At 40.6% G+C, this 13,240-nt stretch overlaps 1 protein-coding gene across 3 annotated transcripts in view; it reads right to left on the bottom strand.

Moving 5' to 3' along the window:
• Positions 1–454: 454 nt before the first annotated feature.
• osbpl1a (oxysterol binding protein-like 1A) overlaps positions 455–13,240 on the bottom strand; it is a 209,691-nt gene continuing 196,905 nt past the window's right edge. The window contains exons 28-29 of one of the 3 annotated variants that reach the window (XM_043687608.2): positions 11,562–11,585; positions 455–2,282 (exon numbers count right to left, since the gene is read on the bottom strand). In XM_043687608.2, coding sequence (XP_043543543.2) covers positions 2,180–2,282; positions 11,562–11,585 — 127 coding nt within the window. In that variant the 3' untranslated portion in view covers positions 455–2,179. Of the gene's footprint in view, positions 2,283–4,376; positions 7,410–11,561; positions 11,586–13,240 lie in introns of those variants that run through there. The other 2 variants (XM_087986747.1, XM_043687612.2) reach the window with 2 other exon arrangements.

Below are 13,240 nucleotides of genomic sequence, written 5' to 3'. Positions count from 1 at the left end.
TTTATATAGTTACAAAATGACCCCACATGCTCTTAAACTCTACGCTTTGGCTAATAAAGCACCCATACACTTTCTTAAACATGATCTACCTGATATACTTGATGGCTGAATGGCCTGCTTCTACTCCTATATCTCATAGCCTAACTCCAAAAGACCCCAGGATGAAGTCCATCAGGACCCAGCCACTTGCAAGCTCACAGCTCCAACTATTTACTCAGTATCACATCTCTGGTGATTCTGATTTTCCCCGAGATCCTGCTTCTCTTCCATTTCATAATTTATCACATTAAGGACGTTGCTACCTAGCAACAGAATACATAATGACTAACACCTATCATATCACAGTTGCGCAGTGGCAGTGACCTAAGCAGCTGATAAGCTCACTACAGAACACTTTACCCATGTTCCATCACAGCACTTAAAAATACCATACAAAGACAATGGTTTATATCTACACATTTTGTAAAGCCTTTATTTAGCTGCAATATTACATTCAGTATTCTTGTATTAAATGACAAAGCGGTATTAAAAATCTAACTTAGTGTTGCTTTTCCATCACTTCTAAGATATGCAATATATTCTTAGAAATACATAAGTTCTGTGCAATACACACACCACTTTTGACAATTGGTAACAGCTGAAATAAGATATAAGAGATTGATTTCAATTTGAAGCTTTGGAGAAATTAAGAGATAAAGACATTCTAACTGGAAATGGTGAAATACCAAGTGTGCATTCAATCCAATCAAGAGTTTAACTGAATCCAAAACAATTTCAAATTGCAATGCATCATAATTGCAAAATATTACTTAAATTTATTTGAGATTTATGAGAATTTAGTTAACGAATTCCAGCTTTTCACATTTGAAGCTCATGTATTTGAACAGAAAACTACTCCCATTGCCAGTTGCTATAGAGGGTTAAGTGTCATACCTGGAGTAGAAAACAGTTAATAAATAGTAAGTTAATATAATTTTGCAAAGGCCAGATAAATTGGAAATCTTAAGTGACGAGAATTAAGAATTTACAATGGGAGTGTTTTCCACAATTGGTAATCTTCGCTCGTACAACTGATCACAACTTCAAATATTGTAGCTCAAATATATTCAACCTAAGTTTTTTTTAAAATTTCCAGATTTCTAGAACTTAAGCTCTGATTACTGTACAAATAATTACAGAATTTACTTTACACTTTTAGCTATACAGTTTTTCCAAACAAGGTTCACAAAGCTTGCTGTGTCTTTCAAACTCCTGAACAAAACTAATCACTTGAAGGAAACACACAAGTCAAATGCAACAAAGACACACATTAAATAAGACAAAACAAAAAAAACCCTGATAAGTATTAAGATCACCAATGACTCTAAATAGGATGAAATATGTTGCACAAGTGACAAAATACTCCTCCTAAATGCATTTCTGACAGAGATATTTCTGTTCAGTGGTAACCTGATATTGGAATTGAACTTATACTCTAAGGAAACAAAGTGCATAGAAATATATTTTCAACTAATGGATACCTTATACAATTCCTATGAATTTTAATGGGGCCAAAGACTGTTTATAAAACAGCACAGAGATTGCCATTTTATAGGCACAGTTCTTATCTAGCTCTATAATGGGTCTAAACAAAACTTACCTATAGTTAAAATACTGTAGCATAGTGATAAATGATTAGGTTTTTGAGGAACATAAATTAAAGGATAGCATGATTGTGTAGAAGTAGCTTATCTTAGTGCCATACAATAAATGGCTTGTAGGAATTCAACTGCTGGTGTTATTCCCACTTATTTCCAGTGCAAATTGTTTATCTTAGTCCCTTATCATAAACCATCTTAAAGTATACAACGGCCGGTTTTATGCCCCCTATTACCTTACAAGTAAACTGCCAGAGGTGGGTAAAGAGTTCCATTGTTGGGCACTTCCAAAATAGTTTTCAACGAATGTGCAACAATTGGAAGAGAGAAAAGACGTTTATCAGTGATACTCTGATTAAGAGACTTATTTCATACATTCTTGGCAGTATTTAACATGAGAAAGCTCTCAAAGAACTCAAACAGGACTAAATTTACATTGGTTGAGGTTTTGCTGTTTTTTTTAAAAAGTCACGAAATAATATATGCCCTGAAATTTGCTCTTAGAAGTCAGAGGTACTGGCTGGCTAGTTCTCCCATGTGACTTAATAAATATCACTGCAGTGTGAGTAATTCCTATCCCAGTAGCCTCCTGAGTACAGCCAGTCTGATGCACCAGTGTGGGGGTTGGGTCCTTGATGGAACCACCTGGTAACAAATCACATTCGAAAAAAGCATGAGCACTTGTTAACCAATATTATTTTTAAAAAGTAACTGCAGTTTGGGACTCATACCACTCAATCGAATTCATTATACAGAATAGTAAACATTTAATAGAGTTCATAAAACCACACTATTATTAGGAAGCATTTTCAAAGAATGTATCCTCAAACAGAAGTGTCCAACAGACTAAATGTGACCCTGGAGCTCTTCTATATGGACTACAAAGCCTCTGCCTCATTTGCAAGCTTCTGTGCAAATTTTACAGATTGATTTCTAAATGACGGTTAAAAGCTACTCCAGGGCTGATGGATTTGCACCTATTAGGAGGCAGCATTTTCATACCTATCAGTAATTAGCACCTTCCAGATCTGGAGATGAAGTTTACTTAATGAATACCTTGCTTCAATATTCAAGGGACCTTGACATTTCTGAGGACAGCGTGAAACAGACTGATATGCTAGAACAGGTTGATGTTAGGAAGGAGGATGTGCTGAAAATTTTGAAACAACATAAGGATAGATAAATTCCCTGGGCCAAATGAGATATATCCTAGGTTACTGCAGGAAGTGAGGCAAGAGATTGCTGTACTTTTGGTGATCATCTATGCATCCTCACTGTCCATTGGGGTGCCAGATGATTGGAGGGTGGCACGTTATTCCCTTGGAACTACAGCCAGTCAGTTTTACGTCAGTAGCAGGCAAAGAATTGGACAGGATTCTGAGAGACAGGATATATTATTACATGGAATATTGTAGTTTAATTAGAGATAGCCAACATGGTTTTGTGAGGGGTGGGTCATGCCTCACAAACTTTACTGAATTCTTTAAGGATGTGACAAAACATGTTGATGAAGGAAAGCAGTGGATGTGGTGTACATGGATTTTAGCAAGGCATTTGATAAGGTTCCCCATGGTAGGCTCATTCAGAAAGGAAGGAGGCATGGGATACAAAGAAACCTTTTTGTCTGGAAATAGAATTAGCTGGCCGATAGAAGACACAGAGTGGTGGTAGGTGCAAGATATTTAGCTCGGTGACCAGTGGTGTTCCACAGGGATCAGTTTTGGGACCTCTTCTTTGTCATTATTATAAATGACTAGGATGAGGAAGTGGAAGGGTGGGTTAACAAATTTGCCAATTACACGAAGGTTGGAGGAGTTGTAGATAGTGTGGAGAGCTGTTGGGAGTTTGCAACAAGACATTGACAGGATGCAGAACTGGGCTATTAAGTGGCAGAGTTCAACCTGGAAAAGTGTGAAGTCATTCAGTTTGGAAGGTCAAACGTGAACGCCGAATACAGGGTTAAATGTAGGATTCTTGGCAATGTGGAGGTACAGAGGGATCATGGGGTCCATGTCCACAGATCCCCCAGAGTTGCCACCTAGGTTGACAGGGTTGTTAAGAAGCATTCATTAGTAGGGGAATTATACTGGAGCACTATAGATTCATGGTTAGACCACACTTGGAATATTGTGTTCAGTTCTGTTCGCCTCATTATAGGAAAGATGTGGAAGCTTTAGAGAGGGTGCAGAGGAGATTTACCAGAATACTGCCTGGACTGGAGGGCGTGTCTTATGAAGAAAGGTTGAGGGAACTAGGGCTTTTCTTATTGGAGTGAAGGAGGATGACAGGTGACTTGATAGAGGTGTATAAGATGTTGAGAGTTAAAAATCACACAACACCAGGTTATAGTCCAACAAGTTGAACTGGATTCACTAGCTTTCAGAGCACTGCTCCTTCATCAGGTTATTGTAGCCACAACCGCCTGATAAAGGAGCAGTGCTCCAAAAGCTAGTCCTTCCAAATAAATCTGTTGGACTATAATTTGGTGTTGTGAGATTATTAACTTTGTACACCCGAATCCAACACGACATTTCCAAATCAAGATGTGGAGAGGCCTAGATAGAGTGAATAGCCAGAGATGAGTGTGTGGCACTGGAAAAGCACAGCAGGTCAGGCAGCATCCAAGGAGCAGGAAAATCGACATTTTGGGCAAAAGCCCTTCATTAGGAATTAGATTTGTCCGAAATGTTGATTTTCCTGCTTCTTGAATGTTACCTGACCTGCTGTGCTTTTTCAGCACCATACTCTCAACTCTAATCTCCAGCATCTGTAGGCTTCACTTTCGCCTGGATAGCCAGAGACTTTTTCCCATGGCGGAAATGTCTATCATGAGGGGGCATAAATTTTAAGGTAATTGGAGGAAGGTTTAGGGGAGATGTCAGAGGTAGGGTCTTTACTTAGACTGATGGATGAGTGGAATGCATTGCCAGCAGTATTTGTAGAGTCAGATATATTAGGGACATTTAAGTGACTCCTGGATAGGCACATGGAAGATAGTACATTGAAAGCCTTTGGCATTGATCTTCAAATCATCACTGTCTACAGGAATAGTGCCTGAGGACTGGAGGATAGCAAAGGTGGTTCCCTTGTTCAAAAAAGGTATTAGAGACAACCCTGGTAATTACAGACCAGTGAGTCTCACTTCAGTTGTTGGTAAAATGTTGAAAAAGGTTATAAGAGATAGGATTTATAACCATCTAGAAAAGAATAATCTGATCAGAGACAGTCAACATGGTTTTGTGAAGGGTAGATCGTGCTTGACAAATCTTATTGAGTTTTTTGACAAAGTGACCAAACAGGTAGATGCGAGTAAACCGGTTGATGTGGTGTATATGGATTTCAGCAAAGCGTTCGATAAGATTCCCCACAGTAGGCTATTATACAAAATGCGGAGGAATGGGATTGTGGGAGACATAGTAGTTTGGATCAGTAATTGGCTTGCTGAAAGAAAACAGAGGGTTGTAGTTGATGGAACATGTTCATCTTGGTGTCCACTTACTAGCGACGTACTGCAAGGGTCGGTGTTGGGTCCACTGCTGTTCGTCATTTTTGTAAATGACCTGGATGACGGCTTAGAAGGGTGGGTTAGTAAATTTGCAGACGACACTAAGGTCAGTGGAGTTGTGGATAGTGACGAAGGATGTAGTAGGTTGCAGAACTGGGCTGAGAGGTGGCAAATGGAGTTTAATGTGGACAAGTGTGAGGTGATACACTTTGGACAGAGTAATCATAATGCAAAGTACTGGGCTAATGGTAAGATTCTTGGGAGTGCAGATGAGCAGAGATCTCGGTGTCCATGTACACAGATCCCTGAAAGTTGCCACCCAGATTGACAGGGTTGTTAAGAAGGCATAGAGTGTTTTGGCCTTTATTAATAGAGGGATTGAGTTCCGGAACCAGGTGGTTATGCTGCAGCTGTACAAAGCTCTGGTACGTCCACACTTGGAGTATTGTGTACAGTTCTGGTCACCTCATTATAAGAAGGATATGGAAGCTTTGGAAAGGGTGCAGAGGAGATTTACTAGGATGTTGCCTGGTATGGAAGGAATGTCTTACGAGGAAAGGCTGAGGGCCTTGAGGCTGTTCTCATTAGAGAGAAGAAGGTTGAGAGGTGATTTAATAGAGACATACAAGATAATCAGAGGGTTAGATAGGGTGGACAGGGAGAGCCTTTTTCCAAGTATGGGGACGACAAACACGAGGGGACACAACTTTAAAGGGAGGGGAGATAGGTATAAGACAGATGTCAGAGGTAGTTTCTTTACTCAGAGTACGAAGGGTATGGAATGCTTTGCCTGCAACGGTAGTAGATTCGCCAACTTTAAGTGCATTTAAGTCGTCATTGGACAGGCATATGGTACATGGAATAGTGTAGGTGGGATGGGCTTCAGATTAGTATGACAGGGCGGCGCAACGTGGAGAGCCGAAGGGCCTGTACTGCGCTGTAATGTTCTATGAAAGGTATGTAAGTTGGTTTGATCTTAGTAGGGTAAAAGGCCGGCATAACATAGAGGGCCAAAGGGCCTGTACTGTTCTATTAAGAGAAAAGCATGGTCATAAGGTGAGCACCTAATGTCTAACTCTCCAATCCATTGACTGGTTTAGATGTGCTTATCTATCCCTGACCACCTGTTACACACTCAAAAGGTTGGACACCACTGTTCTAAGGGAATGCATGCACAGAACGAAATGTATTAGATTTAGTTAGCAAAAGATATGCTGCATTCTTCAAATATTTATATTTATAGGTTATAACTCAACAAAATGCTTGACTAAAGTAAAATTTATTTCACAAATCCAATATTAATAAATCCATTACAATTTTGCAATAAAGAATGCACCATGGAGGATTTAGAGTCTGGGCATGCCTGTCAGACGTTCAAACTAGCAAAATGATGTCATGACATACAACTTAGAGAGAATTCATTCAGTAAAGACCAACGTAAAATGGTAATGTACCCCACTGAAATGAAATCACCATTTCTATAGAAAGCAGCTACTAGTTTCAGTTATAGCACTGGCTTCACATTCTGATTTTTGTAGTTGCGAATTTCAGGGTTTTTCAATTGCTATGTTTGCTAGTTCTGTGTACTGAGGACAACAGGTTGGCGTCCATAGCTGATAACAGCATTAGAGCTAGTGTTCTACTTCAGATAAATTCTGGACCATTAAAAGCCTTGTCCGAAGTTATCTAGTGCAACTGTTATGTAAGCACAACAGCTGACTTTAAACAATTCAGTTAGGTAAAAGCAAGAAGAAAGAATTTGATTGAACTTTAATAGCTCATTAAATATTGTATATTGTTATACTAGGAAGAAATGGTACTTTATTTCTTGTTCATTTAATTTATAAACAGACCTTTTTTTTTACATTTAACAAGCATGAATTGACTTCCAGCTGATGAAACAATATGGTAATTGCATTATTAGACTGGCAATCCCAAGACCCAGGGTCAGGAATTCAGCCAGATCTCACCACAATAACTAAAATGTAAATTCAACTGATCAAGTAAATCTGGATATTTTAAAAAACAGTAGCAGCAGTATTTGTGACCACATTATCAGATGGCTGCGCTTAAAAAGAAGTCCAGTTAAAAATGCCCTTGAGAAGGGAAATCTATCATTCTTACCAAGTCTGGCCTATATGTGACTCTTGATGCAGAGAAACATGGTTGACTCTCAATTGCCATCTGAAATAGCCCTAGCAAGGCATCCAATTCTGGATGATTAGTGACCGACAACAAATGCTGTCTTTGCCAGCAACACTCATCCCCTGAATGAATGAAAGTAAAATGTCACTCAGCATCATTTGATAGCTGGTCCAATTTGAAAGAAATGTCATGCAGGCTACTCTGGCAATGGGATTCACACTTTCACTCGTTTCTATCAATCAATGCCCCAGATTCCTCTATCATGGTCTCCTGCTAGGTCCTGTTCCACAACATTTCACGTAATCAAAATTCTATATACTTTGGAGCAGTACCTACAGATTGAAACATCGCAAATGTAACCCCACGACTTGAAAAGGAAGGGACAGGCAAAAAACAGAATTACAAACCAGCACATGATAACAGAACATTTGGAAAGTATTATTGGAATTGGACAAAGTCCAATTGGGTTTATGAATGGCAAATCATGCTTAACAAATTTACTAGACTAGGATGGACCAAGGAGTGGAAGATGGAGTTTAATTTGGATAAATGTGAGATGTCGCATTTTAGAAAAGGTAAATCAGGGCAGGACTCGTACACTTAATGGTAAGGTCCTGGGGAAGTGATGCTGAGTAGAGAGACCGCGGGGTGCAGGTTCGTAGTTACTTGAAAGTGGAGTTGCATGTGGACAGGATAGTGAAGGTCATGTTTGCTATGCTTGCCTTTATTGGTCAGTGCATTGAGTATAGGAGTTTGGAGGTCATGTAGTGGCTGTACAGGACATTGGTTAGGCCACTGTTGGAATAGTGTGCGCAATTCTGGTTTCCCTGCTATTGAAAGGGTTCAGAAAAGATTTACAAGGATGTGGCCAGGATTGGAGGGTATGAGCTATAGGGAGAGGCTGGACAGGTTGGGGCTATTTTCCCTGGAACATCGAGGAGTGACCTTTTGGAGGCTTATAAAATCATGAGGGGCATGGATAGGGTGAATAGCCAAGGTCTTTTCTCCAGGGCTGGGGAGTCCAAAACTAGAGGGCATAGGTTCAAGGTGAGCGGGGAAAGATTTAAAAAAGAGACCTCTGGGAAAACATTTTCACGCAGAGGGTGGCGTGGGTATGAATGAGCTGCCAGAGGAAGTGAAGGAGGCTGGTACAATTACAACATTTAAAAAGACATCCAGATAGGTACATGAATAGGAAGGGTTTAAAAGAATATGGGCCAAATGCGACTAGATTAATTTAGGATATCTGGTTGACATGGACAAGTTGGAACGAAGAGTTTGTTTCCACGCTGTACTGCTCTCTATATAACTAGTAGAATAGATAAGGGAAACCCAGTGAATAGGCTGTCTTTCAGAAGACCTTTGAAGGTCCACGTACGAGGTTAGTGGGAAAAGCTAGCCATTTGGGATAAGGGAAAATAAAGGAGGCAGAAGATAAGGATGAGGCATTTGCAACAATCCCCTGATAAGTGCCGAGTGGATGATCTACCTTAACCACCTCCAGAGATCTCCACCACAGATGTTAGTCTCCATTAAATCAATTCACCCAACACATCATCAATAATTGGATACTGTAAAGGCAGTGGGACCTGACAACATTCTGGCAATAGTACAGAAGACACAAATTCTAGAACTTGCCACACTCAAGCCAAGTTGTTCAGGTTTGCTACAACACTGGCATCTACCTGACAATGTGGAATATTGACAGATATGTCCTGCACACAAAAAACAGGAAAAATCTAAGCCAGCCAATTATCATCCCATCAATGGATTCTCAAACATCAAAGTGATGGACAATAGCACCAACACTGCTCTGAAGCAGCACTTGCTTAATAAGGGTATAATCTCAGAATAAAGGTTTATCCATTCTAGACAGAGCTGAGGAAGAATCTTTCAGACTGTAGTGAATCTGTGAAATTCTTTACCGCAGAGAGCTGTTTAGACTGGGCTGTTGAGTATATTCATAGCTGAAATACTGATTTTTAATCAGTAAGGGAAAGTAGATAAGGCATTAAAGTGGAATTGAGGATTAACCGGTCAGCCATGATCTCATTGAATGGCAGAACAAGCTGAAGAGGATAAATGACCTACTTTTGCTCCTGTCTTATGGATTTATGGAAGGAACTGTGTCACCAAGTAAAAAAACCCTTGAATTCCCTTCACATCAGATTAGGAACGATGGAGCAATTATACGCTCGGATTCGAGGAGGCAATCCATGGACCTGAGCCACCCTCAGAATATGCTGCAGTCCAGCACGAGTGCAAGATTCAAGTGTGAAGTGCTTGCATACTACTTTGACCAGAAACAGTGGGCAATTCTATTTGGTTCCTTTCTAGTCATATACAAGATACCTAGATATGACAAGTTAAAAAATATAATTCAGCTAATGATTGTGCTACTAGCAACTCCCAATCATCAGTAGAATTATTGAAGCTAACATTAAACTTGACATTAGGTAACATCTTTGAGGAGAAAGTGAGGTCTGCAGATGCTGGAGATCAGAGCTGGAAATGTGTTGCTGGAAAAGCGCAGCAGGTCAGGCAGCATCCAGGGAACAGGAGAATCGACGTTTCGGGCATAAGCCCTTCCTGAAGAAGGGCTTATGCCCGAAACGTCGATTCTCCTGTTCCCTGGATGCTGCCTGACCTGCTGCGCTTTTCCAGCAACACATTTCCAGATTAGGTAACATCTTGCCAATAACTTTCATCCCAATGTATACTTTTGGGTTCCACCACAATCACTTGGTTTCAAACTTCATCATTGCTTCAATGTGGCCACAGACATACGAATACTGCTATTGATTCACATCAAGACTGTTTTTGACTGAGAATGGCACCAAGGAGCCCTTCAGAATGGAGACCAATTGAGGTCAAGGAGAAACCACCCCAATATTTGGAATTACATGAGCAATAGTTCTCAATGTTCAAAACTAATCACCATAATGCCAAATCACTGCTGTACTTGCTTAAACCAAACAAATAGCACAATTGATCAAGTCTGCCACCATGGGGCAGCACAGTGGCTCGGTGGTTAGCACTGTAAGCCCACAGTGCCAGGGACCCAGGTTCGATTCCCACCTCCGGCGACTGTCTGTGTGGAGTCTGCACATTCTCCCAATGTCTGCGTGGGTTTCCTCTTGATGGTCCGGTTTCTTCCCACAATTCAAAGATGTGCAGGTCAGGTGAATTGGCCATGCTAAATTGCCCATAGTGTTAGGTGCTTTAGTAAGTGTAAGGTAGGAAAATGGGTCTGGATAGGTTCCATTTTGGAGGGTTGGTGTGGACTTGTTGGGCTGAAGGGCCTGTTTCCATACTGTAGGGAATCTAATCTAAATTATCTTTCTCATGGTCACAGACACTTAGTTAGACAAACCAGGCAGAGTTGAGGCAAAAGTACAGATGTATTTAAAATAAGGCTGGAGGAATTAATAAGGAAGAAAGGAAGAGAAAGTAATGCTGATGGGATGGGATTAGAGGACATCTCTTGTTAAGCATAATCTGCTGGCTGAGTGGCCTGTATTGGTGTTGTAAACAATCTGTAAACAAGATGGCCATGTAAACATGATCAGCACCTACAAAAACTACAAAGCAGGTTTGAGGCATTATATATTTTTTTAAAACTAAGAAACTGACAAATTGGCAGTGAAGCAAGAGTTTTACCAAGACACTAACATCTTGTTTATCACAATAATAGCCAATCACAAACCAAGATTGGGTAAACCTATCAATATTTGAAATGCACTCAATATTAGATTAGATTAGATTCTCTACAGTGTGGAAACAGGCCCTTCGGCCCAACAAGTCCACACCAACCTTCCAAAGAGTAACCCACCCAGACCCATTTCCTTCTGACTAATGCACCTAACACTATGGGCAATTTACTGTGGATAACCACACAGACAGAGGGAGAATGTGCAAACGCCACACAGACAGTTGCCCGAGACTGGAATCGAACCTGTTACCCAGGTGCTGTGAGATAGCAGTGCTAACCACTGAGCAACCGTGCTGCCTTCAGATACCCCTCTTTAAGTTTTGACATTTCTGCTGTAATGCTGACTGTTCTGTGATCTGAGAAAAATAGAAATTATCAGTGAATTTCTCTTAGTCTTTATCTGCCTGGTCACAGTCAGTCAGTTTTAAATAGGAGTGCCCACTTCTTATCAATTTTGGTCTATGGTTAAGAGTTCATTTCAGTGGAAAAAAATGTTATGCCAAGAAATTAAAATTTTAAAATAATGATAGAAAACCAACAATAAAATACAAATAAGCCAAACCTGGGACCCTCTGCCAATTGGTTCCTTTAGAGAAACAGTAGAAAGAAGTATAGATTATTACATAATATGGGATCAGTATTTAATTCTGTCAGAAAGACATTCATTACAAGTGCAAATTTTCAAAGTGGGGCACGCAGAAATCCTGTACTTACAACACTAACCTGCATGCATAAATCAAGTCTTCAAGATAATTGAAAACAGTGCTGTGCTCAGAACTGAACCAACTGATTAGACATTACAGTTTTAAATTCTTGACAGAAGTGCAACTGCAAAATTATTATTCTGTTCAGCAATCAGCACTGACAATACATCATGGTCAAGATATTGTGCTCAAAAGCCAGACCACCTTCAAACCACACCCGCAGGGTGTGCTAAACAGTACTGAAAGTTTCTGATTGTTTACAGGCCTTCAATTAGACACCTGCATGCAATTCATTTTAAAAAAAAATGTTCGAGAAACTAGTAAATGGTTCTTCAAATCTGATACTCTCAGATGATTAAAAAAATTGAATTAGTGTCCAGTTTATGTACTGTACACATTTTTAGCTGTTTTCCTATACATTTTCTTAATTAATTCTTTCATGAGATGTAGTCACTGGCCCATCCTAACTGCCTTTGAACTGAGTGGTATGTTTGACCATTTCTGGGGTTGGTTAAGAGTCAACTGTATTACTGTATGTCTGGAAGAAAGTGAGGACTGCAGATGCTGGAGAGTCAGAGTCGCAGAATGTGGTGCTGGAAAAGCACAGCAAGTCAGGCAGCATCCGAGAAGCAGGAGAATCGACGTATTGGAAATAGCCTTTTCCCCAATTCCTGATGAAAGGCTTAAGAGATAAATAGGAGTGGGGTTTGGGGCTGGTGAAAAGTAGCTGGGAAGGTGAGAGGTGGATGAGGTATAGGGGGTAATGGTGATAGGTCAGATCAGAGGGTGGAGAGGAGAGGTGGGAAGGAAGATGGACAGGTGAGACAGGGTGGTGCCAAGTTGGAGGGTTGGATCTAGGTGTGGGGGGGGGGGGGGGGTGAGACTTGCATGCCCTTAGCAGAGTGGGAGGGGAAGATGAAGTGGTTGGCCACAGGGCAGCGGGGTTGTTTGGTGCACGTACCAGAGATGTTCTCTGAAACGTTCCATGAATTTGCGTCCTGTCTCCCCAATGTTGAGGAGACCACATTGAGAGCAACGGACACAGTCGATGAGGTGTCTGGATGTGTGTGGTCTGGAGTAATGTATAGGCCAGACCAGATAAGGATGTCAGTTCTCCTTCCTAAAAGGCATTAATGAACCAGATATGTTCTTACAGGAATTTGTGATTTATTACACTAAGCTAGCTTTTTTAATCCAGATTTTTACTGAATGCAAATTTCACTAACTGTCATAGTGGGATTTGAACCCGTGCTTCCAGAACATTAACCAGAGCCTCTAGATTATCAGCACATTGACATTACCATTATGCCACCACCTCCCTGTGATGGCATGTTATTCTTAGACCTAGAAAAAGTTATCTTTAATAACCAAGGGCGTTGGAGTAGAAGGGCAACTGTAAGATAAGCCATAAGATATGTCAGCAGAATTAGGCCATGAGGCGCGTTGGGTCTGTTCTGCCATTCTGACGTGGCTCTTGGAATTAAACGGAGCTTTGGCAGAAGTACTGTGAATAGTTTCCATCTCCATACCCCTGTAG

This window comes from Chiloscyllium plagiosum, unplaced genomic scaffold (genome assembly GCF_037043375.1).
Source record: "Chiloscyllium plagiosum isolate Xiang-an unplaced genomic scaffold, Cpla_swu_hap1 HiC_scaffold_4, whole genome shotgun sequence".
In the NCBI taxonomy this organism is placed as follows: domain Eukaryota; kingdom Metazoa; phylum Chordata; class Chondrichthyes; order Orectolobiformes; family Hemiscylliidae; genus Chiloscyllium; species Chiloscyllium plagiosum.
This window is presented reverse-complemented; position numbering and strand designations above follow the sequence as displayed.